The 22655-nt window shown below is 51.4% G+C and overlaps 2 protein-coding genes across 11 annotated transcripts in view; both read right to left on the bottom strand.

Moving 5' to 3' along the window:
* Window positions 1-9097, bottom strand: part of ADD1 (adducin 1) — an 87126-nt gene extending 78029 nt beyond the window's left edge. For 9 of the 10 annotated variants that reach the window (XM_032395585.1, XM_032395587.1, XM_032395588.1 and 6 more), the window contains exon 1: window positions 8950-9097. The gene's annotated coding sequence lies outside the window, so the exon portion shown is untranslated. Of the gene's footprint in view, window positions 1-8195; window positions 8335-8949 lie in introns of those variants that run through there. The other variant, XM_032395586.1, reaches the window with a different exon arrangement.
* A 6406-nt stretch (window positions 9098-15503) lies between these two features.
* Window positions 15504-22046, bottom strand: SH3BP2 (SH3 domain binding protein 2). The gene is made up of 8 exons (XM_032395512.1): window positions 21397-22046; window positions 20007-20118; window positions 19721-19776; window positions 19313-19394; window positions 18428-18487; window positions 18114-18247; window positions 15610-15657; window positions 15504-15507 (listed from the first exon to the last, which is right to left on the bottom strand). The coding sequence occupies exons 1-8, from the start codon at window positions 21978-21980 to the stop codon at window positions 15504-15506; spliced, it is 1080 nt and encodes a 359-aa protein (XP_032251403.1). The 5' UTR covers window positions 21981-22046.
* Between the last annotated feature and the right edge of the window lie 609 nt (window positions 22047-22655).

Below are 22655 nucleotides of genomic sequence, written 5' to 3'. Positions count from 1 at the left end.
GAGGGTATTAACATATTTACTCTGTTACTAACCAAATCTTAGATTTGGTTTTGAAAACCTTTAAACAGGGAATTCAAAAAAGGACATCCCTCTTCTACTTGCCAAAATAACTTCCCAAAGCATGGAGGAAAATAAAAACAAAACAATATATAGGATTCACAGGTAAGTGGATTTTTAAGTGAATTTAGATTCTGAAGAAGGCTATGAACTTAATTTATATAAAAAGAAAATGTTGCAATTCACCAATTTTTCACCAAGAAAAATTTTAAAGTCCTGTTGCTAATGTAACAGAACAAACATCAAGAGCATTTAGAGGAATAAATAACTATTCAAAATGCAGTAACATAAAATAGAATTTGCAATGACTGGTATCCAATAAAAAATTACCCAGCAAGCAAAGAGCAGGAAAATATAACCCAGAGGAGATAAATCAATCAAAACTAACCCAGCACTGAAAGAGAAGTTAAAATTAGCAGGCAAGGTCATTAAAACAGTTGGTACAACTATATTCCAAAATTTCGAAATCTTAAGTAGAGAAATGGAAGATACAAAAATGATGCAAATAGAACTTGTAAAGATGAAAGCCAGGATGTCTAAGATGAAAAATTACACTGAACAAGATCAAAGGCAGATTAAACACTGCAGAAGAAGAATCAGTGAATGTGAAGATACAGTACGAAAACTATCCAAAATGAAACCTACAGAGAAAAGACAAAGGGGCATCAGTGAGCTGTGGGGCAACTTTTCATTGTCTAACATGCATGGGATTGGAGCCTTCGAAGCACGGGACATGGAGAAAGAATAGGAAAAACTGTGAAAAATAATGCCCAAGATTGTCCCAAATTTGATGAACACTATAAACCCACAGATCCAAGAAAAAAGCTCAATGAATCCCACAAGCACAAGAAACATGCACACAAAGACACATCAAAATAAAACTGCTCAAAACCAGTGACAGGGAAAAGTCTTAAAAGCAGCCAGAGAAAAAGGACATGTTACGTAAAGGAACAAAAATTAGGACGATAGCAGATTCTTGCAGGAAATGATACAGCAAAAAGACAGTGAAGCAACACCTTTTGAAAAAGTAAAAATTAAGAGTTAGCCCAAAGGTTTTAAGCTCCAAGCTTCTGGCTTACATCTACACTTCTGTGTAGCAAACTTCTGGTTTGCAATAGCACCTTTGAATCGCAGACATTCCATTTTCTTCAACACCATCATCTCATCTGGTTAGATGCAGTACTGGTATGCGGAAAAGCCACGAGGTAAGTATCTGTTGGGAGGGCACCTAAGGGAATCCACTGTAACCTCCGGGCCAGGTATAGTGCTACCCAGTTCACTTACATTGTATCTAATCCCCATAAATATGCCATGTGAAGCAGGAAATATCTCCTCCTGTTTTACAATTCAGGAAACAAGGTTAATTTGGCACAGAAAATTACACAGCTAGGCATAACCAGGTCCTTCTCACTCCATATAGCTCTTTCTATTAACGCACAACTGAAATATATTAAGCTAAAGGAAAACCATAAAATACCAAAGTTCATTCCAGGATAGAACTAGAATGATAAAGTGGAGAATTCTACTCAAATAAAAGTAAAGCAGATTTCTTAATGAAAACAAAGAACGGTCTTTTTTCCACTTATTATAATGGACAAGGCCCCCAACAATTGCCCTACAACCAATACGACACGGTGTTTCAGAACACAGTCTCTTCTACACGCTCTTTTATGGAGACCAAAGTACGATGCAACAGAACAAAGGCCACTGGCAGACAAAACAATTCAGTTCCAGGGCGCCTGGGTGGCTCAGTCGTTAAGCGTCTGCCTTCGGCTCAGATCATGGTCCCGGGGTCCTGGGATTGAGCCCCGCATCGGGCTCCCTGCTCTGCGGGAAGCCTGCTTCTCCCTCTCCTGCTCCCCCTGCTTGTGTTCCCCCTCTTGCTGTGTCTCTCTCTGTCAAATAAATAAAAATATTATAAAAAAAAATTCAGTTCCAGAGACAGAGGTCTACTTCGATCTAACGATAAAATTTATTCTTTGGGCAGAAATCAGCAAATGATGACCCCTGCCAAGCCAAATGCTTTTTTTTTTAAGATCTTATTTATTTATTTGACAGTGAGAGACACAGCGAGAGACGGAGCACACGCAGGGGAAGAGGGAAAGGGAGAAGCAGGCTTCCTGCTGAGCAGGGAGCCCAATGCGGGGCTCGATCCCTGGACCCTGGAGCCCAAGGCAGACGCTTAACGACTGAGCCACCCAGGCGCCCCGCCAAATGTTTTTATAAGGGCCACAAGCTAAGAGTGACACTTAAAGTTTGAAAAAATAATAATATTAAACATAAATAATAATAGATGATAGACCTGGAAATCAATTCAAATTTCAGTGTCCATAAAGAAGGCTTTATTGAACGGTCATGCACATTCATTTGCATATTGCCTGCACCGGCTTCCTGCAGCCTCAGCAGAGCTCAGGAGTTGCAACAGAGACCCTACAACTCTCAAAGCCTGAAATATCTATTATCTGGCCCTTTACAGAAAGTTTGCCAACCACTGCTTTAAGGGAACAGATGGGGCACACCATCTTTAACAATTTGCCATGAACATTATTCCTCACAGCTAAGCTTTTAAAAAGTCGGGGCGTGCCTGGGTGGCTCAGTCGGTTAAGGTCTGCCTTCAGCTCGGGTTGTGAGGCTCGGGTTGTGATCCTGGAGTCCTGGGATCGAGCTCTGCATCGGGCTCCCTGCTCAGCAGGGAGTCTGCTTCTCCCTCTGCCTCTCCCACCCACCCCTGCTCGTATTCTCCCGATCACCCTCTTTCTCTCAAAAAAACACATAAAATCTTTAAAAAGTAACTGAAGATCACTCATGCAACAACTATTTCTTAAAGACCTGCTCTGTGCCAGGCATTGTGCTAGACTCAGGGAATACAGCAGTAATGAGGCACAGCTCTTGCCCTCATGGGGAAGACCAGGACCAACAGTTATAATCAAGTGCCTAACGTGTTAGGACTGAGAAAGTATATAGAAGGAAGGCAGCCCAGCCTGGTGGTTAAGAGCATCATGTATGGAGTCAGACACCCTAGGTCTGAATCCCAGCTCCACCACCTAACTGTATGACCTTGGCAATCACTTAAACTCCCTTAGTTTTTTCATCTGAAAAAGAAGATAATCGGGACGCCTGGGTGGCTCAGTCAGGTAAGCAACCAACGCTTGATTTCGGTTCAGGTCATGATCTTGGGATCATGAGACTGAGCCCCAGGACGGCTCCATGCTCAGCAGGCCTGCTTGGGATTCTCTCTCTCTGCCCCTCCCCCCAATCGGACAGGCACGTGCATGCTCAAAAAAATAAATCTTAAAAAGATAATCATAGGTACTTACCAGGATTGTGGTAAGGATTAAATAATACATAAAAGCACAATGCCTAGCACATAGCAAATATTTAAAGAGATGAAAATTCAAGTTTATAAACTAGATTTTAGAAATTCTATATTGCCAATTAAAAGCAATATTCCTGGTTTTTCAACAATCAGTTAAGCAGGGAAAAGGATAAATCTCAGAGGAAAGTCCAGAAGCACTTAACTTGATGCACACACCCAATGTGGAAGTAACCCCACCACCACAGAATGGTGGTCCTGGGTCCATTGAGACACTGATTGAATGGGGGACCACTGTTCTAAAAGCAAGGCCACAGAACAGGGGTTCTTAATTAGGGGATACATTTGAATCACCTGGTCTGAGGCTGGAATTCAGCAGGTCTAGATGGGATTCCTGCATGTGTGTCTAAACCATTGCCATAAAACAAGGTTACAAAAAAAAAGTCTTTAAAAAAAAAAAAAAAAACTTCCGGAGAGCCTGGGTGGCGCAGTCGGCTAAGCGCCCAACTCTTGGTTTCAGCTCAGGTCATGATCTCAGGGTCCTGGGATCGAGCCCCACATCAGGCTCTGTGCTCAGTATGGAGTCTGCTTGAGATTCTCTCTTTCTCTGCCCCTCCCCCTCGTGTGCGCGCTCTCTCTCTCTCTCTCTCTCTCTCTCTCTCAAATAAATAAAATCTTAAAAAAAAAACCTTCCATTTCTCCTTCACAGAATGGTATTTTCCCCTTTACCCACTGTACCCACCTTTTGTTTTTAAAGATTTTATTTATTTGGGCGCCTGGGTGGCTCAGTTAAGCGACTGCCTGCAGCTCAGGTCATGATCCTGGAGTCCCTGGATTGAGTCTCCCATCAGGCCCCCTGCTCAGTGAGGAGTCTGCTTCTCTCTCTGACCCTCCCCCCTTTCATGTGCTCTCTCTCTTATTCTCTCTCTCTCAAATAAATAAAATCTTTATTTTTATTTTTTTAAAGATTTTATTTATTTATTTGAGAGAGAGAATGAGAGAGACCCAGGACCCCCACACGGGGCTCAATCTCTCTGTCAAATAAATAAAAAAAATAAAAAATAAAAAATAAAATAAAATAAAATGTAAAAAGGTTATCTATAGGAAAGAGGAATAGGTGAAGATGAAAGGATGGAAAGAAGCAATACTTTGACTATATCTTGTTTCATACATTTGATTTTGAAAGACTTTTAATATTTTATGTAATTATAAAATAAAATTTTTAAAAATCCCTAAATACTAAGAGAAAAAAAAGCCCAAAAACCTAAGCACCCAGTAGCAAAATCAGAGTAACTATTCTAAGTGACTTTAAAACACAGTAATTTGACTTTATATCTCTAATGGGGATGCAAAAAACTCAATTTTTATTAGTTGATGATAGTCTTCGTATTCTTCTAAGACTGAGAGGTGTACAGTGTGGGATAAAACAATAAGTAATCAGGGACACCTGGGGGGTTCAGTCAGTTAAGTGTCTGCCTTCAGCTCAGGTCATGATCTCAGGGTCCTGGGGTGGAGCCCCATGTCAGGCTCTCCGCTCAGCGGGGAGTCTGCTTCTCCCTCTCATTCTCCCTCTGTGCTTGCTCTCTCAAATAAATGACTGAAATCTTAAAAAAAAAAAAAATGAGTAATTAGAATCAAGAGGTCTGTCTTCGAAGAAAAAAAGATAAAGGAGTAAGATCAAGAAGATTAAACAGAACTCTGTATAGTAACTGTGATCTGTGCACTGGAAAGACCTAGAAACAATGATCAACCTGGTAGCAGTGAACAACCCCAGGACACAGACTGTCATTACTAAATACTGTTTTTCATTAAAAGAAACCAAGGTCCCTTGGAGAAATGGATGATTCCAGGGCTTGGGACAGAAAATGTTTAAGATGGGCCTGGTGCAGTTTGTCACACCGGAAAGATCAAAGACTTTTAGAGTCTTGTTTAAAGGGTTTAGGAAGCAAACGGAACAGATTCCTACTGGACAGAGATGGGACAATCTCAGCGTCAATAAGGATAATACCTACAATGGACTGAACCATATCACATATGTTTAAATCCATGAGTTCACAATGACACAAACACGTAACACAACTCACTACTTTCAGAGGATTCCCAACTTATTTTGAGAATTAGTAACTCCTGGATAAATTAAGCATTTATCCCACTTTTCCCAAAAGAGCTAAAATTCAGGGTAACCAAATTATGGAGAGGGCATTTCTCTTTTTTCTTTTCTTTTTTTTTTTTTAAGATTTATTTATTATTTGAGAGAGAGAGAGAGACAAAGAGAGCAGGGGGAGGGGCAGAGGGAGACTGAGAGAATCTCCAACAGACCCCCCACTGAGCACAGAGCCTGATTCGGGGCTCCATCCCAGGACATCAAGATCACGACCTGAGCCGAAACCAAGAGCAGCAGCCCAACCAAATGAGCCACCCAGGCGCCCCAGGACATTTCTCTTTATTAGAAGCATTCCAGGGGCGCCTGGGTGGCTCAGTCATTTAGCATCTGCCTTCAGCTCAGGTCACAATCCCAGGGTCCTGGGATCGAGCCCTGCATCGGGCTCCCTGCTCAGCGGGAAGCCTGCTTCTCCCTCTCCCACTCCCCCTGCTTGTGTTCCCTCTCTCGCTATGTCTCTCTCTGTCAAATAAATAAATAAAATCTTAAAAAAAAAAAAAAAAGCCACATTCCAGCTAACGAAGTTATAGAATTAAAATATCAACACCTTCCAATGCCTAATAAAATGATGACTCTGGGGCATCTGGGTGGCTCAGTTGTTAAGTAAATCAACTCTTGATTTCGGCTCAGGTCGTGATCTCCAGGTCATGAGACTGAGCCCCTCGGTGGGCTCCACACTGAGCATGGGAGACTGCTTGAGATCCTCTCTCCTTCTCCCTCTGCCCCTCCCTGCTTGCGTGCGCGCTCTCTCTCTAAATTAAATAAATAAATAAATAAACAAACAAACAAACAAATAAAATAAGGACTCTAGGCATTGAGCATCAAGGGTTGCTAACAAGAAGAATGACTACTAATCATTATCTGCCTACCAATCTATGAAGTCTTTTTGCTAAAAATAAATCAAATCTGAATCTGATCACATCTTTAGATTTATCTACCAGTGCACAGTCATTTCTGTATAAACTACAATACAGAACAAAATACAGACTGTGTGTAACTCCACAGGACAAATCATGGAGTTTCACCAACAAATAAATTACAAGGAGAGACAAATGATGGAGGGGGACCTACAGACTAAAAAACAAGTCACAATGTATAAATAGCATCTGGATCCTGATTCAACTGTTATAAAAAAGACTATGACACAATTAAAAATTTTAACATTGGTTGGATATTTGAAGGTAATGAGAAATTATTAATTTTTCGTGATAGTGGTTTTGTGTTTATCTTTTTAAAAAATGTATGTAAATATACACACTGAAATATTCAAGTCAAAATGACATGAAATCTAGGTTTGGGGGGTACAGAGAAAGTCCAGCTATGAGTTAACAACTGTTGAAGCTGGATGAGGGTAAACAGGGACTTATTACACCATTCTCTCTACATGTGCCTGAGAACAATTAAACATGTAAAATAAATAAATCAATCTGTACTCTAAGTTTCATATAATAAAAATATCTTTTATTGTTAAACTTATGAACTGAAACAAGGTAATTTTAACACTGGTTGGCTATGTGATTTTTTTTTTTTTAAAGATTTTATTTATTTATTTGTCAAAGAGAGACAGCAAGAGAGGGAACACAAGCAGGGGGAGTGGGAGAGGGAGAAGCAGGCTCCCCGCTGAGCAGGGAGCCCAATGTGGGGCTCGATCCCAGGACCCCGGGATCATGACCTAAGCCGAAGGCAGACGCTTAACAACTGAGCCACCCAGGCGCCCCGGCTATGTGATTTTTTTAACAATCTTTTTTAGAGTATCTTTTTTAAGATTTTATGTCTTCATTTGACAGAAAGAGAGAACTCACAAGCAGAGGAAGCAGCAGGCTACAGACTGAGCAGGGCAACTATGCCCCCCTCAAGCCCTGGGATCATGACCGGAGTGGAAGGCAGACGCTTAACCAACTGAGCCACCCAGGGGCCCCTTAAAGTATCTTTTAAAGCGTTTCAAATTATTTACTTTTCTGACAATACAATGACTACTTGAAAGAACTAACTGGAAACTAGTAATCGTCTAAAGAAACAGCTTTTACAGTAAAATCAGTAACACAAAGCTGAACACCAAACAAAACCTTATCAGTATCAGGTGAAGTCAAAGACTTAAAGGGGAAAATGGTCAGCTGTATAAATTATATTTTAGAAAGAAAACTATCCCACCTTTTGGAGACTGGGTAGAATTTAGATTCATGGCATTCAGTGAGCCTCTGTGACTAAAATCTAAACATAGCGACAAGCAGTAAAACAAATCGTACCAGCTGTCCTGTAAACCACATCAAAACTCTGAAAAGCAGTTCTGACTGCCAAACCATTCACTTCCTTAAAAAACATCTTCACTATTCTAGTTTTCCCCACAGTCAGAATCAAGGGGTATATTGAGATTTCGGATTTTAAAATATAATTCTCCATCGCTAGCATCCGCCCATTAACTTAAGGCTGCATGTTACAGTCCCACCCTCCCACATTTCCCCGCGGGGCCACAAAAGCCCTCCCCTCTCTTGGTGCCCGCTGAACTCTTACTCATCCTCTCCCACTCGCTTTCACCGGAGGCCGCACTGGTGTTTTTGCAAAGGAGACAAGGGTGCACCTTTCAGCAAGCCTATTTCTTCTCCCCATTAAGATTTCAATCCATCTTTCACAAATACGCGAAAATATCTTTCTGTAGTAACTTACCAGCAATGCACACAGCTATCGGATGTGTTTTGACCCCTAGGAATACACCAGTTGCTTTATGTCATTTAGGCATAAAATTACGTATCAAACCACCAGCAGTTCCAGGTGAACCGAAGTATTTATTCGAAGGTAGGTATGCATGAAGTGAACGCAGATCACCCACAAAATCCCGAGCCGTGAATTACAAGAACACAAAGTAACTGTTCAAGGCAGCAGCCCTCTGACACCCCCCCCCCGACAACGTTCAAGAGAGAAAAGAGCGAGATGACCACCAAGCTCCCCGGGCCGTCCAGTTCCCGGAGCCCCTCACGACCGTCTGCAGGCAGGTGTGGCCGGCAGAACCTGCCGCCTGCAGACGCTCCGTCCACACGCAGCCCCGAGCGGCGGGCGCTGCAGGCCGCGGACCGCGCTGTCGCCAGCACCTGCTGACCCAGTGTCCGCTCCGGACCCCGCCGCCCACCACCCAGCCCACATGCCAGCTGCCCGGCCGCTCCCGCGGAGAAGCCCGCGTCCTCTCCGCACCCGGCCACGGCCGAACGGCGACCACCCCTCCCAGCGCGGCCCCGAGCCCCCGCGCCCGACTCGAGACCCGCCAGCGCCCCGCCCGGCGCGGCCCCCGCCCGCCTCCGCCCGGCCTCCCGCGGGGCGTCGGCGCCGCCGCCGCAGGCCCCGCGGCCCAGCCTGCAGCCCCTCGGCCGCTCTGCTGCTCCGCCGCGCCCCGGGCCCCGCCGCCGCCCCTGCCCGCGGGCCTCACCTCAGGGGGCGAATCGCGGGCAGCGCACGGACGCTCCCAGGTCCGAGGGCGGCCGCCGCACGTCGGCTCCGGCTCGGGCTCCGGCTCCGCCCCCTGTCCGCCGCGCGCTCCCCAGCCCGCAGCCCCGGCCCGCCCGGCCTCTCCGCCCCCTCAGCCCCCAGCGCTGCCCCCGCCGCGGGAGCTGGGTGCGGCCTGCGGCGCCGCAGCCCAACAACGCGCCACCCTATAGGTCCATCCCGCGCCGCGCCGCCCAGCAACGCGTCCTGCGATTGGCTGATCGCTAGGAGGGCGGGCAGTGAGGGGGCGGGGCTCGCGCGGCGAGGGGGCGGGTAAGGGCGGAGGCCCCGCCTGCGGCCGCCGCGAACCACAGGGACGCCTCTGGGTGTGGTCCAGCCTGCCCACGGCGCTCAGCGGAGGGTCTGGCAGCACTGGCCGGCTGGGCGGCAGCTTCGGGACGGCGGGTCGCAGCCGCACAGGCCTCGTCGCTGACGCAGGCGGGCCGGCTGTGCCAGCAGCGCCCGCTGTCCCAGAACCGCTTGTGCACTCGCTTGTTGTCACTGGGCAGACTCTCGTGGAGGCCCCCCGCGGGCCAGGTGCCCGGGATGGGCAGCAGAGCGTCCTAACGGCCCCGTTTCAGGCCAGAGGGGCCCTCGGAGCCCGGGGCCGGGCCGCTCCCTGCCCACCTCGTACACTCCTCCAGCAGACAGGCCCTGTACTAGTCTCTGTCCAGGAGCACCGCCCCCCTCCCCGGGCGGGCGGGGTCACAGGCAGAGTTTGGGCTGGCAGCCAGGGTGGAGTCAGCGGGGTCTGTGGATGGCGATAAGGTTCCACAGACAGGGAGGCTGCCTGCTGCCCAGGGCCTGGCCTGCCAATTCTGGATGAAGATGCACCAGTCACCTCCGCAGAACCAGTAGTAGGAGTCTAGGCCAGGGCATTGGCAAGATCAGGTCACCTGCCAGTGACCTGGAGGCTAGCCTAGAGACCGGACCAGCACCTTCCCCTACCCTCTCGCTCCTCTTGTCTCATCTGAGCCCCCAAAAAGCCCAGGACACAGAAGCAGAACTTCTTGTTCCCTTTATACTATAGGAAGCTGAGGCCCAGCACTGGGCAGGGCAAGAACAGTGTGGAACCCGGGCCTTCCTTCCCAGCAGGGACCTCTTTGGCTTTGCGCATAGAAGGGTCAGGGATATTGTCCAGGGATAATAGTCTGTGACCTCTGATCTCAGGGCACTTCTGCACAAGACTCCACAATTCTACATCAGCCATTGTTTCCCTTGCACCCAGGAACAAGGCCTGGCGCTTTAGAGCTTTCAGTGAAGGGGACGCCTGGGTGGCTCAGTCAGTTCAGTGTCGACTCTTGATTTCCACTCAGGTCATGATCTCAGGGTCCTGGGATCAAGCCCTGGGTTGGGCTCCCTGCTCAGCGGGGAATCTGCTTCTTTCCCTCTCCCTCTTCCTCTGCCCTTCTCCACTAAAAAAATTAATCTAAAAAAAAAAAAAAAGCTGTCAGGGCTTGCTCAAGGAAGGAAGGGACGAAGGGAGGAGTAGAAGATGATTAAGCATGTTAAATAGACGCAAAAAAGACCCAGATCAAGCTTCTAAAGGTGGAAAATACATCAGAAATGGAAAATACACTGAATGGGATTAACAGCAGATTAGACACAGCAAAAAACACTGGAAGACATGGAGAAAGTAAATGAAATACAGAGAAACGAGCCTGAAAAGAACAAACAGAGCACCAGTGAGTTGTGGGACAACTTCAAGAGGCCTCATAAATGTGTAATTGGAGTCCCTGAAAACGGGTGTGGGGGTTAGGAAGAAGACAAATACGATTTGAGGATATAATGGCTGAAATTTCTTTTTAAATCTGATGAAAACTACAAACTCACAAATCAAAGCAACTCAAAAAGTAACTTCTGGCTTGCTACTGGGCTCTGGTAGAAATGGAATGTGTCTATGGGACATCAAAAGTGACTCTGAGGCCAGGGGCGCCTGGGTGGCTCAGTCGTTAAGCATCTGCCTTCGGCTCAGGTCATGATCCCAGGGTCCTGGGATCGAGCCCCACATCGGGCTCCCTGCTCCTCGGGAAGCCTGCTTCTTCCCCTCCCACTCCCCCTGCTTGTGTTCCCTCTCTCGCTGTGTCTCTCTCTGTCAAATAAATAAATAAAATCTTTAAAAAAAAAAAAAGTGACTCTGAGGCCAGAATTGCCCATCACTTGGTTCCATCAGGCTACCAAGACATAAAGTCGGGTAGGTACATCATAATCTAAGTGGCAGATCCAGGATTGGAAGGCTTCATGTAGATGCAGAGGTAGGCGGTCCAGACACTTTGTCATCTACCACTACCAGTATCTATCAGCTCACACCAGTGGTCTCAGGGATTCCCTGGACACAGTGACAGAGGAGCAAAAAGCATGTGCTTGGTTCATAGGAAGCTTGGTTCAATATGTTGGTATGGGCTGAAAATGGCCTGCTGCTGCACTGTATCCCCATTCGGCAGCTGCCCTGAAAGACAGTGGTGAGGGAAAGTGACCCCCATAGGCAAAGCTTCAGGCAGTGAATTTTGCCATTCACTTTGTGTGGCAGGAGATGTGGCCTGGACTCATAGACAGTGGTACATGGCTTAGCTGGTTGGTTGGAGCCTGGAAGGAACAATCTGAAAGTTCGGGCACAAAAAGGTCTGAAGACAAGGCATGTCAATGGATCTATGGGAATTGGTACAAAGAGTGAAGATCTTTGTATTGCATGTTAATATTCACCAATGCGCATCGACCACAGAGGCTCTAAACAACCAAGCAGATAGAAAGGACTGGCCAATGAGCATAAACCAGGCTCTTTCTTCTGCCCCCATCGTGCTGGCACAGTGGTCTCCCCAGTGAAGTAATCATGGTAGCAGAGTGGAGGCCATGCATGAGCCCAACAGCATGGGCTCCTTGTAACCAAGGCTGATCCAGCTACCGTCACTACCAAATGTAGCCTGTCACCCGTCCCTGCAGGAGCCAACCAGCTACTTATTGGCAAGTTGATTACCTTGGATCCCTTCTATTCTAGAAAAAGCAATAATTCATGTTTACTGAGACTGCCATGTATCTGGATGAGGGTTTGCCTTTTCTGCCTGCAATTACTTCAGCACCCCTATCAAGAGCTCAAAAAGTGTCTGATTGGCTGACATGGACTCCCACATAACTGCCTAGTTACCAAAGGACCTGCTTTATGGCAAAGGAGGTATGCAATGGACATAGGACCAGGAACCCACCATTCCTACCAAATATGTGCCATCCAGAAGTTGCTGGCGTACTAGAGTGATGGGCTAGCCACATGGAGATTCAGATGAGGCTCCAACTCAGAGAGGACACCTGCGAGGTGGGATGCTAGCCTCCAGGAAGCAGGACACATGCTACATCAATCACCACTTTACGAGACTCCGTCCCTAATACGGACAATACCCAGTGACCTACTTGAGGAATCTGTGCTTCTGTTCTGCAACAGAGAGATCCTAGAGGTCACCAAAGAGGACGCTTCTACCAGGGGACATAGTCATGTTGAAACTATAGCTGTCATCTGATCGCAAGACCATAATGGACAAAGTTATGAAATCCTATGGACAAACATTAAGGAAGACTCAAATTAATAGGGAGATAGACTGTGCTGATGAGTCAGAGGACGCAATGTTGTAAAGATGTCAATTTTTCCCAAGCTGATTTACAGCTATAATGAATTCCCAATCAAAAGATCAACTGAGTTATTAGTGACACTGATGAGCTGATTTAAAAATTTGTGTGAAAATAGCTTTGCACCGTGGCAGTATCATAGCCAATGAGGTTTATCTGAAGTGCGATTATTGCTAAAACTTATGTGAAAAAAAAAAGTGGGATGGGATGCCTGGGTGGCTCAGTCGGTTAAGCGTCCAACTCTTGATTTTGGCTCACGTCATGACCTCAGGGTTGTGAGATCAAACCCCACGTCAGGCTCCATGTGTGGAGTGTGGAGCCTGCTGAAGATTCTCTCTCTCCCTCTCCACCCGTTTTTTCTCTCTCTCTAAAATAAATAAATAAAATATTTTTTTAAAAAAGTGGGAGAAAAAACTCATCCGGAAATAGAAAGAGCCACAATAGACAAGACACTCTCAAAGAAGAAAAATAAGGTGAGAACCTATTTAGCAGAGACCAAGACATAATTAAGTGACAGTAACTCAGACAGCTGCTATTGGCATAGGAACAGACAGACAAATGGAACCGAACAGAGTCCAACAACAGACCTACATATATATGGACATATCACAGGTGGCATTGCAGATGGGGGCAGGAGAGCAGATTATAAATAAACAGTGCAGGAATAGGTGGGTAAACCTATGGGGAAAAAAATGAAAGTGAACCCTTACCTCTCGCTGTATGCAAAATAGCAATTATAGAGTTGGAGAAGATATTTGCAACACACATTACTGACAATATCAAGGCTACGTAAAGAATTTGTATAGATTAACAAGAAAAAGGAACAACGATTAGAAAAATGTGCAAAATATTTGAATAGACACTTCACAGGAGACAAATCAAAAATGGTTCATAAACATATGAAAATATGCTCAAGCTCATTAATATTAGCTAAATGCAAATTAAAGCCATAATTATACACCCACCAGATTGACAAAAATGAAAAAAAAATCTGACAATACCAAGTGTCAGCAACAATGTGGAACCAAGGGAACTCTCTTTTATTGCTGTTGGGAGTGTAAACTGGAACAATAAAATTCCTGGAAGACAGTGAAGGTTCCCGATGCCCTAGAACCCAGGGGTCAGACTCCCGGGTACATACCCTAGAGAAACTCGTGTATGCGTGCATCAGAAACACGAATAAGACTGTTGCTAGCAGCATTGTCTGGACTTGCCCCAAATTGGAAACAAACCAAATGTCCATCTACAATAAAATAAAACCCGTGAACTATGATACAGTTATATATAACGGAACAGTTTTCAGCAATGAACTTGAACAAACTAGAGCTAAGCCCAGCAATGCGGACGCATCTCAAAGACATGATGGGCAAAAGAAGCCAGCTGTCAAAGCTTTCATCTGCACGATTCCATTCACATAACATACGAAAACAGGAAACCACCGTGATGGATGTATAATTGAGTGGTGAAAGCTTTATAGCAGAATAAGAACACGAGCCTCCCCAAAGCCAGGGCAGGGGTTGCTGCGGAGACCGGGAGGGGCGGAGCTGTGATGGGGAGGGCACATTGGTGCTGGAGAGACTACCTCTTGACGGGATCATAAATATGTTCACCTCATAGCAATTTGTTAGGCTGCACATTTGTGTTTTGCTCATTTTTCCTAATGCGTGTTTTGCTCTACGGGAAATCAAAGGAAAAAGGAGTGTGCTTCAGCTCTGAGCAGCTCAGAGTGTGGCCAGAGCTGAAGCCAGAGGGTGATGCAGAGGCAGCTGTTAGGCAGCCTCTAAGGATTCATGAGGAGCAAAGGAAGGTCTGAAGAAAGTGGATATGTTTGGGGACTGCCCTGTGTCTCAAGACTCTCCCTCTGGTGGGAGTGTGCTAGAAGGTAGCCTAATGGGAGACGGCCACTTCCAACCATCTTCAAGGGTCACTGTCCCCCTGGACTGGAGCCTTCCCTGAGGTCCCCCATCAGGCAGTCTTTTCCAGGGGGAGGGATAGAGCATGCAGGCAGAGACAGGGAACTGGATGTGGCAAGCTGCCCAGTGGGGGGCTTGGTGCTACTGGGTCACAGCCAGAGACAGAGGCCCTCCTCCCCTCACTGCCCTCCTCTAGAGACACACGGATTAGCTGTAAGCACCAGCTCTGCCCCGTATTCCCTGTGTGTCCTCCAGGCCTCCCTTCCCAAGGCCAGTCCTGGTGGGCACTGGGCAAGAAGCCCCTCGACCCCAGGCTGCTGCCTTTTCTTCCCTGATGCCCTGCCAGCGCCACCCATCCCGCCAGGGGTGCAGGGAGAGCCTCCTTGGACCAGCACAGGGCGTCCCCCCAATGTGACCCACAGTTGGGGCAGGGACGTGGAACCACTCAGGACTTGTTTTTGTTTTTGTTTAAGATTTATTTTTTTTTTAGGGGCGCCTGGGTGGCTCAGATGGTTAAGTGTCTGCCTTTGGCTCAGGTCATGATCCCGGGGTCCTGGGATCGAGCCCCGCATCGGACTCCCTGCTTGGTGGGAAGCCTTCTTCTCCCTCTCCCTCTGCCTGCTGCTTCCCCTGCTTGTACACTCTCTCTCTCTGTCAAAAATAAATAAAATCTTTTTAAAAAAATAAAGATTTTATTTATTTATTTGAGAGAGAATGAGAGCATGAGCAGGGGGGAGGGTCAGAGGGAGAGGGAGAAGCAGGCTCCCCGCTGAGCATGGAGCCCTATGTGGGCTCAGTCCCAGGACCCTGAGATCATGACCTCAGCTGAAAGCAAGAGTTGGGCACTTCCCCCCACTGAGCCCCCCAGGAGCCCCTCCGGACTTGTTTCGTGAGGGCTCTTCTGGTTCTAAAAGCATCTCTGTTTACAATAAAAATCTCTATTAACAAAAGGTAGAGAAACTCACTCTTTTCAACTGTTAGAAGAGTAAAACCATGTTCAGTCATCAGCTTGGAAAAGCCTCCCAAAGGGTCTGAGCCTTTCTCAGCCCAGGAGCTGGACCAGTCTCTGAACTCACCATGATGCTGGACAAGGCAATGAAGCCTCTCTGAGCCTGTTTCTCCACCTGCAAGATGAGGAAGCAGACTAGCCCCTGGGTCTATTACCCCCAGACTGGGTCCAGAGGGTTAAGCAGGGGAAGGCAAGCCAGTTTTGTTCCTCCCAGGGCTGTGGCCCCCCAGGCTTAGTCAGGGCACACCCAGGACTGTGTAGACACTCCACATGACTATCAGAAGCCCTGAGGGGAGATGGGAAGGTAGGCAGGGGTGGGGGCCAGGCTCAGAACAGCAAAGGACAGGTCACATGGCAGTAAGTAGCTGAGCTGGAACTTGAATCCAGGCTTCTCTGACCCTCCGTTTTCTCCCCTGTGAAATGGGCACATAGCAGCTTCTTCTCTCAAGTACCCATGGGGCTCAGCGCCTGGAACCCAGGAAGTACCCGGTAAGTGGTAACCACCCTCCAACACTGTATGAGCAATAGAACGTTCATGGCAGGTCTCAGGAGGGAGCGGATCCCTCTGGCCCCTCCTTTATGCTGGAGACCTTGCCTGGGACCCCATCGGCCACCCCCAGCACACACTCTTACAGCTGAGGCCCTGGGTCCCTGGGTCAGTTCACAAGCAGGTGGGAGTCTGTCCTGGGCAGGCCTAGGGCCTGGGAGGAGAGGTTAAAGCCAGTTCAGGCCCCAGGGTGGGCCTTGGGCAGCCACAGGCCTCATCTGTCCAAGTGAACAGAGGCCCCAGAACCCCCCAAACTTTCCAGCTCGGGGGTCTTCAGATACATTTTAGCCACTGAGCTGGCCACAAGTTACCTAGAAGTGACAGGGTGTCCCGCATCATGCAGTGCATCACTCGCAAGCAGAACCCCCAGCACTGACGACACCGTCTTCTGGTCCAAACCCCACTTAGAACTTTTACAGGAAGGGAAGCTGCAGCCAGTAGGGAGCGGCCTGCCTCCATGGGTTCCCCACACTAGTTCAGGGCAGGGAGGGACTGCTGGTTCCCCGAGACTGCGCGGAATGCCTGAAGCTCCCTGTGCCCCAGACTGGATAGTGCCCGTGCTGACACCCCCCCCACCCCGCCCCCGCAGGGTTTAGAGGAAACATCTGCAGGGACAGTGCTGGACACTTGGTTCCTGGAAGCAGATGGCTGTCATCCTCCGAGCACCTCTCCCATCCACTGTGGCCTCATCCCTTCCCCTCCTCCAGCAAGCCACCCCACACCCCACACACGCCCAGGGGCAGGTGGAAGGAAGTGCAAACAAAGGGCCCTCTCCAGATGATGAACCCCGGCTGGTGGGGACACTGCTGTCCTGGGTTTGAATCTCACACAGCGAACTTCTTTCCCAACATAAGACAGAGAGGATCTAACGCGCCCCCCCCGGGATCCCAGCCAGCCCTGACCCGAAGCGGAGTCTGTTTCCACAGACACAACAATCCAGCCTGGATGGGCGTGCCAGGGAGAGTGGCTTCTGGAATTCCACAGCAGGCAGGGAGGGGCGGTCAGGGCCAGACTTGAGCTGGGTGTTGCCCAGAGGACTCGGGCATCTGGGGACCACCATCCCCACCCACACTTAGCCCCCGGGATCTTCCCACCCCTCTGTAGCCATCTCTTCCTCCAGGAAGTCTTCCTGGAGCCCCTAGCTGGGTTCTGAGCTCCCCACCCAGGCACACCCCACTGGCCTGGCCCAGGTATGCCCAGCTGTGCCCCAGAACTGTTTGTTCATCCAGCAAATGACCCCACTGTAGATGGGGGGGGCCTTTTAGCTCTGCAGTCCTATTGCCTTGTACCTGACCTGTGGCACTTCAGAGTATAGGCTCTGAGTCCAGACTGCCCGAGTCTGGGTCCTGTTCTGTTCCTAGCTATGCGCCCAAAGCAAGTTCTTTACTGACCTATGCCCTGAAGACAACCACTTCTTAGGCTTCCTGTGAGTTGAGCTGCTAGTCACCGCTTAGACGTGGGTGTGGGTACTCAGTAAGGCTGCTCGTCCCCTCCTTCCCAACGAAACCCCGGCCACTGAGGAAGAAGTCATCTGTGCTTTATTGTACATCAATGGCCCATACTGGAGCCTGTGTCTTAAGAGTTCCTGGGGGTGGCAGTCCTGGGGCCAGCCTCTGCCCAACCCCGAATGCCCAGTCCTGCCCAGCTCCCAGCACAGTGCAGGGTCAGTGTGCTGGCGGAGTTGGGGACGGGCGGGGATGACCACAATTCTTGTCCACAAAGCCCACGCAGGGCTCGGTCCTGGGACCCTGGGCTCCGGGGAGGTGGGACAGGGTGAGCTGTGTGTCACAGGAGAGCCCCCCCAGTCCTCTGGAGTGCAGAGCCTGGCCCAGCCCCAGGGACCCAGCCTGCTGAGTGGGGCCTGGCCTGGCGGATTCTACAAGGTATCTGTTGGGGAGACCCTGGGTGGGAGCACAGCGCTCAATCCGGCTCCTCCTCCCACGCAGGCCCGTCTCATCTGCGTGGCCTGGGGTCACGGCCCCCGTGGCTCGTCTCTGCCCAGCAGCATGTGTCACTGGCGTCACCTGGGCCTCGTGTAGCCGTAGGGGCGCTGCAGCAGCAGGCTCTGGTGGCCGGGCAGCACGTGCGTGTGGTAGTGCTCCACGAGGCTGCCCACGCTCACAAACAGGACCTCGCCCTCCAGGTAGAATTTAGAGTCCTGGGAAGGGGGAAGAGTGGCGGGGTCAGGGGGGGTCTCCCGCGAAAGGGGGTGGTCAGCAGCAAGCATGGCAGTCAGGCAAGCTCCCAGGTGCCCTGTGTCAGCTCTGTGCCTGCCACCCCACCCCCAGGCGGGGGCTCCCTTCCAGCTGGGGCCCTGGGGCGGGGCCAGCCTGCCCACCTTCTCAAAGATGCGGTAGTTCCTCACTTTGTTGGGGCTTGTATCCCACACGACCAGAACCTGCAGGGAGAGAAGCAGCAGATGGATCAGCTGAGAGCAGCCCCAGCCTCCGGGGAAGGACCACAGAGACCTAGGGGCCGGCAGAAGCATCACAGCTGGGTCCTGGGTCCCTTATGGTGACCTAGGGAGGGACCCAGACAGCAGGGTCCAAACGGGAAGCCGCTGGCCCCAGGGCTCCTGCCCTGATGGCCTCTGGGGAGACTCGAGTAGCGGTAGCAGGTGCCTGGCTCGCCCTAGGACCATTTCTGACAGACACAGAACAGAGGGGGCGCCAGGCTGGCTCCGTCCATGCAGCGTGCGACTCTTGATCTTGGGGTCATGGGTGCGAGCCCCACTGTTGGGCATAGAGCTTACTTAAATAAATAAATAAACAAATAAACAAGAAAAGAAACAGAAAAGCGAGGCTCAGTGAGGTTGTGCGATCCAGCCTCGGAGGACGGGGGGCACTCCGGCCGACTCGCTATTCCCACGGCCCCAGGCAGCCTCCCCTGCAAAGTGCATGAAAACCCAGCCCCACCAGAGTTCTGGGACCCCCAGCACTTCCCTCCCACCTCCTGCCTGTGCTGGGGGACTGGCCAGCATCGCCCCCAGTTTGCAGATGGTGTTCGGTTCCTGACAGTAGATGGGGCCGGGGCTGCCGGGCAGAGACCCCAAGGACGGAACTGGTCGAGATGCCGAATCAGAGGCTGCACAGGGAGGTGACGTATATACTATAAAGTGCTGCGCTGGCTGTCAGCTTGGGTGTGCGCGGAGCCAAAGGAGCCCACCACAACACAGCAGTCCCCAGGGGCCTTCGCTCAGCAGGGTGACTGTCGGGGCACTTACCTTCCCCGACTTGGTGGAGGAGTTCCGGATGCAGTAGAGTCCATCCTGGGGCTCTCCCTGGGGGCTTGTGGCTTTGAACAGCCTAAAATAAAACAGTTGTGTCAGAAGACGAACCATCCTCAGCCAGCGCTCGCGGGGGGACCCTCCAGCCCCAGTCCTCAGTGTGGGTTTCTGTCTTCTCGCCATTCTGCAGCACAGGTCCCAAGAGCAATGGGCTGCGTGAGGGCCGGCCTGTGCCGGGCTTGGGTGCCGGCCAGGCGGGACTGAGCGGATGGCCTCTATCGCCCTCGGGGCCGAGTACCTGTGCCGGCGACTGCCCAGCACCAAGGCAAGTGAGGGGGACAGAAAGGCTGGGGACTGCATGTCCGCCAAAACAAGGATTTGGAGAAAGAAGGGCTTGGTGCTAACCTTTCCACTTCGCAGGATTCCGTGGTATTGATAAACACAGAGCTGGGCAGCGGCACCTGGAGAGACCAGTGGCAGTCAGGGTCAGGGTCAGGGTCCGAGGGGTGCTTGTAGCCAGTGCGCCGTCCCCCCACCCCCGGTGGGCTACCAGCCTGTGCCCAGATCTGGGGTTTTCCACCATGCTCCCGCGCCCCCCTCAACTCCAGCATCCTGGGGGCTCCTCACTCAAGATGCCCAGTGAGGGGCCGCCCACCCACCACTGCGAGCTGGGCTCTCCCCTCGGCCCTACCTTCTCATAATCCTCGTCGGAGTCCTCCCCACCAGCGCTGTCCGCCTTCGAGGGCCGTCGGGGTTTTTCAAAGGAGAAGCTCCTGAAACTCTGCCCATCAGGGGGTGACCTCCTGGGAGGGGAGCAAGGAGAGGAGGGAACATCACTGTCGCACCCTCCGCCCACCACCCCCATTCACCTGGATGGTGTCAGAGGCCCAGACCAGGGACTCTGAGACAGGCCCATGCCGACTGCCCTGGGGCGACAGGAATTGCCTGAAGTGGGCTCAGGGCTGCCAATAACACTGGCAAGAGCATGGTGGGGGCCTGAACTCTGGTGTGGTCATTGCATAGACAAGTGCTCTGGACGCTGTGGGAGAAGGCCCCAGGCTTGGGGGGGGCCCAGCCCCAGCTCTGCAGCTAACCAGCTTTGTGACCTTGGCCAAGCCACGCCCCTCCCAAAGCCACAGAGAGTGGATGATGTGAATGGACGGAGCCCACACTGGGCTGTGGTGGAGGCTGAGCCATGGACGACCGGCCCTGGCACACGCAGTCCTGGAGCTCTTGGCAAACTGACCCAGTCTGCACCACTGAGGCCCCTTGTGAAACGGAACCATCACGTGGTGCCCTCCCTCGGCAGCAGAGCTGAGAGTCCTAGGGAGAAGGGTGCCAGGCTCAAAGGCCTTCAGGGAGTACTGGGTTAGCACGCCCACTCAAGGTTCCCCCCTGTGGTTCCCAGAACCTTCACGGTTTGGGGCCCCAGACATCTCTGACCACAGGCTGTTGGTATGAATGACACTGTGAGCGGGGGACACACCAGTCCCCCCCAGCAATAAAGAAGAAAGTGTTTCGAGCAGACCTCAAGGGTGAGTCACCAACATACTCCACATTCTGGCAAGTTCCCAATCAGGAAGAGCACAAAGGCAGCCTTGGTGACTCAAGAGCCCCAGGCAGGGAAGGACAGTTCCGGATAAGGAGGGCCCGCAGAGGCATGCTGGCTCCAAGGGGCTCACCGCCCAAGCTCCTCCCATCCCCTACCATCTGCCCCAGAGCAGGCGGTCAGCCCTGCAGGCCCCTCCCTTGACCCTGCACGTCCTCAGATTGCCCAGCTCGGGCTCTGGGAGGCCTGTTTCCCCAAAGACCCTCTTGCCCACTGCTCCCCGACAGCGACGGGCTCTAGGCCCACCACCCAGAGGCTGGACATTCCCCTGGGGCAAGGATGGGTCTGGTGCAGGGAGGCTGCTCAGGCTCGGCAGGCTGCGGCACTCAGGGAGCCTTCCTTCTCCTACGCTAGGGCTGCCTGGTCCCCGTCGTGGACAGATAGTGCCAGCGGCGAGGACGCCGAGGCGCCAGCACGAGAACCCGCCGGCTGGGGAGGGGTTCCAGGGGGCCCCAGTGCCAAGCCAACTCACTGGAGGTGCGGGAGGGCTGGCTTCTCTGTCCTCGGCAGGACCGCTGGCTTGGCTGCGGCCTCAGGCATGGGCAGCTTCAGTGCAGGAGGCCTGGGGGCCACCGGGGGCACAAAGAGTCTGGGCCTGGCTGCCTCCCCTGCAGGGGCCTCTTCAGCCATCTTTAAGAACTTGGGCTTGTTGGCCGGCACGGGTGGAGGCTCGGGCATGGGTGGCCCCCGGGGGGTCAGATGGAAGGACTTGAGCTTGTCACAGTTCCTGGAGGAAGCAGTGGCCACGTTGGCAGGGCTGGAGGCAGAGGCAGGCCCATGGCCGGGGACCCGGGGCTCTGGGCTGGGGCTGGCGCTCTCGCGTAAGCAAGGGGGTTTCCGGAGGCTGGGCGTGGTTGGCAGGTGGCCCAGCGGGGGGTCACTCATCCTCCGGGGGGCCATGGGCACCCTGGGGCCAGGCTCAGGCCGCCTCAGGCCCAGCGGGTCCCTCTTGGAGTCCTCAGGAGCTGGGCTGGTGTCAGGGAGGCCACGCTTAGGGGGCGGGGGTGGCAACAGGGGGCTCGGGCCCTTGGAGGCAAAGGAGTGAGCACGGGGCATGTCGGAGAAGGCTGGCTTCCTGGGTGTAGGCACAGGAGGCGGGGGGTAGGCCGGCGGGTGGGTCAGGGTGTCTGCAGAGCAAAGAGACCCAGTCAGTGAGCGTCACCTGCTGGAGGCTGGGCCAACACCACCACCCTGCACCCCCTGGCCTTCCTCACCCCCCTCTACATGCAGCCCGCATGAGCTTCCTGAGCCATCAGCTTCCCGGAAGTGGAGGTGAGAGAGAAGAGGCAAGGGAGACTCTGAGGACTTCACCTCAGAGAGGGGAGGCTATGATTCCCACTAAGAGAGGTGAGGAGGATGGACGGAGTAGGTTGGGAGGAAAATGAGGGTTGCGTTTGCTCATGCTTTAAGAACATTGAGGGAGGGGTGCCTGGGTGGCTCAGTCGTTAAGCGTCTGCCTTCGGCTCAGGTCATGGTCCCAGGGTCCTGGGATCGAGCCCCGCATCAGGCTCCCTGCTCAGAGGAGAGCCTGCTTCTCCCTCTCCCACTCCCCCTGCTTGTGTTCCCTCTCTCGCTGTGTCTCTCTCTGTCAAATAAATAAATAAAATCTTTATTTAAAAAAAAAAAAAAAAAAAGAACATTGAGGGAACATGGAGTGGGCCGTCGGGGCACAGTCTAGGGTTCAAGGAGAGGTGAGGGGGTGTGGGGTGGGCCGTCGGGGCGCAGGTCTGG

This window comes from Phoca vitulina, unplaced genomic scaffold, assembly GCF_004348235.1.
Source record: "Phoca vitulina isolate PV1807 unplaced genomic scaffold, GSC_HSeal_1.0 scaffold85, whole genome shotgun sequence".
In the NCBI taxonomy this organism is placed as follows: Eukaryota; Metazoa; Chordata; class Mammalia; order Carnivora; family Phocidae; genus Phoca; species Phoca vitulina.
This window is presented reverse-complemented; position numbering and strand designations above follow the sequence as displayed.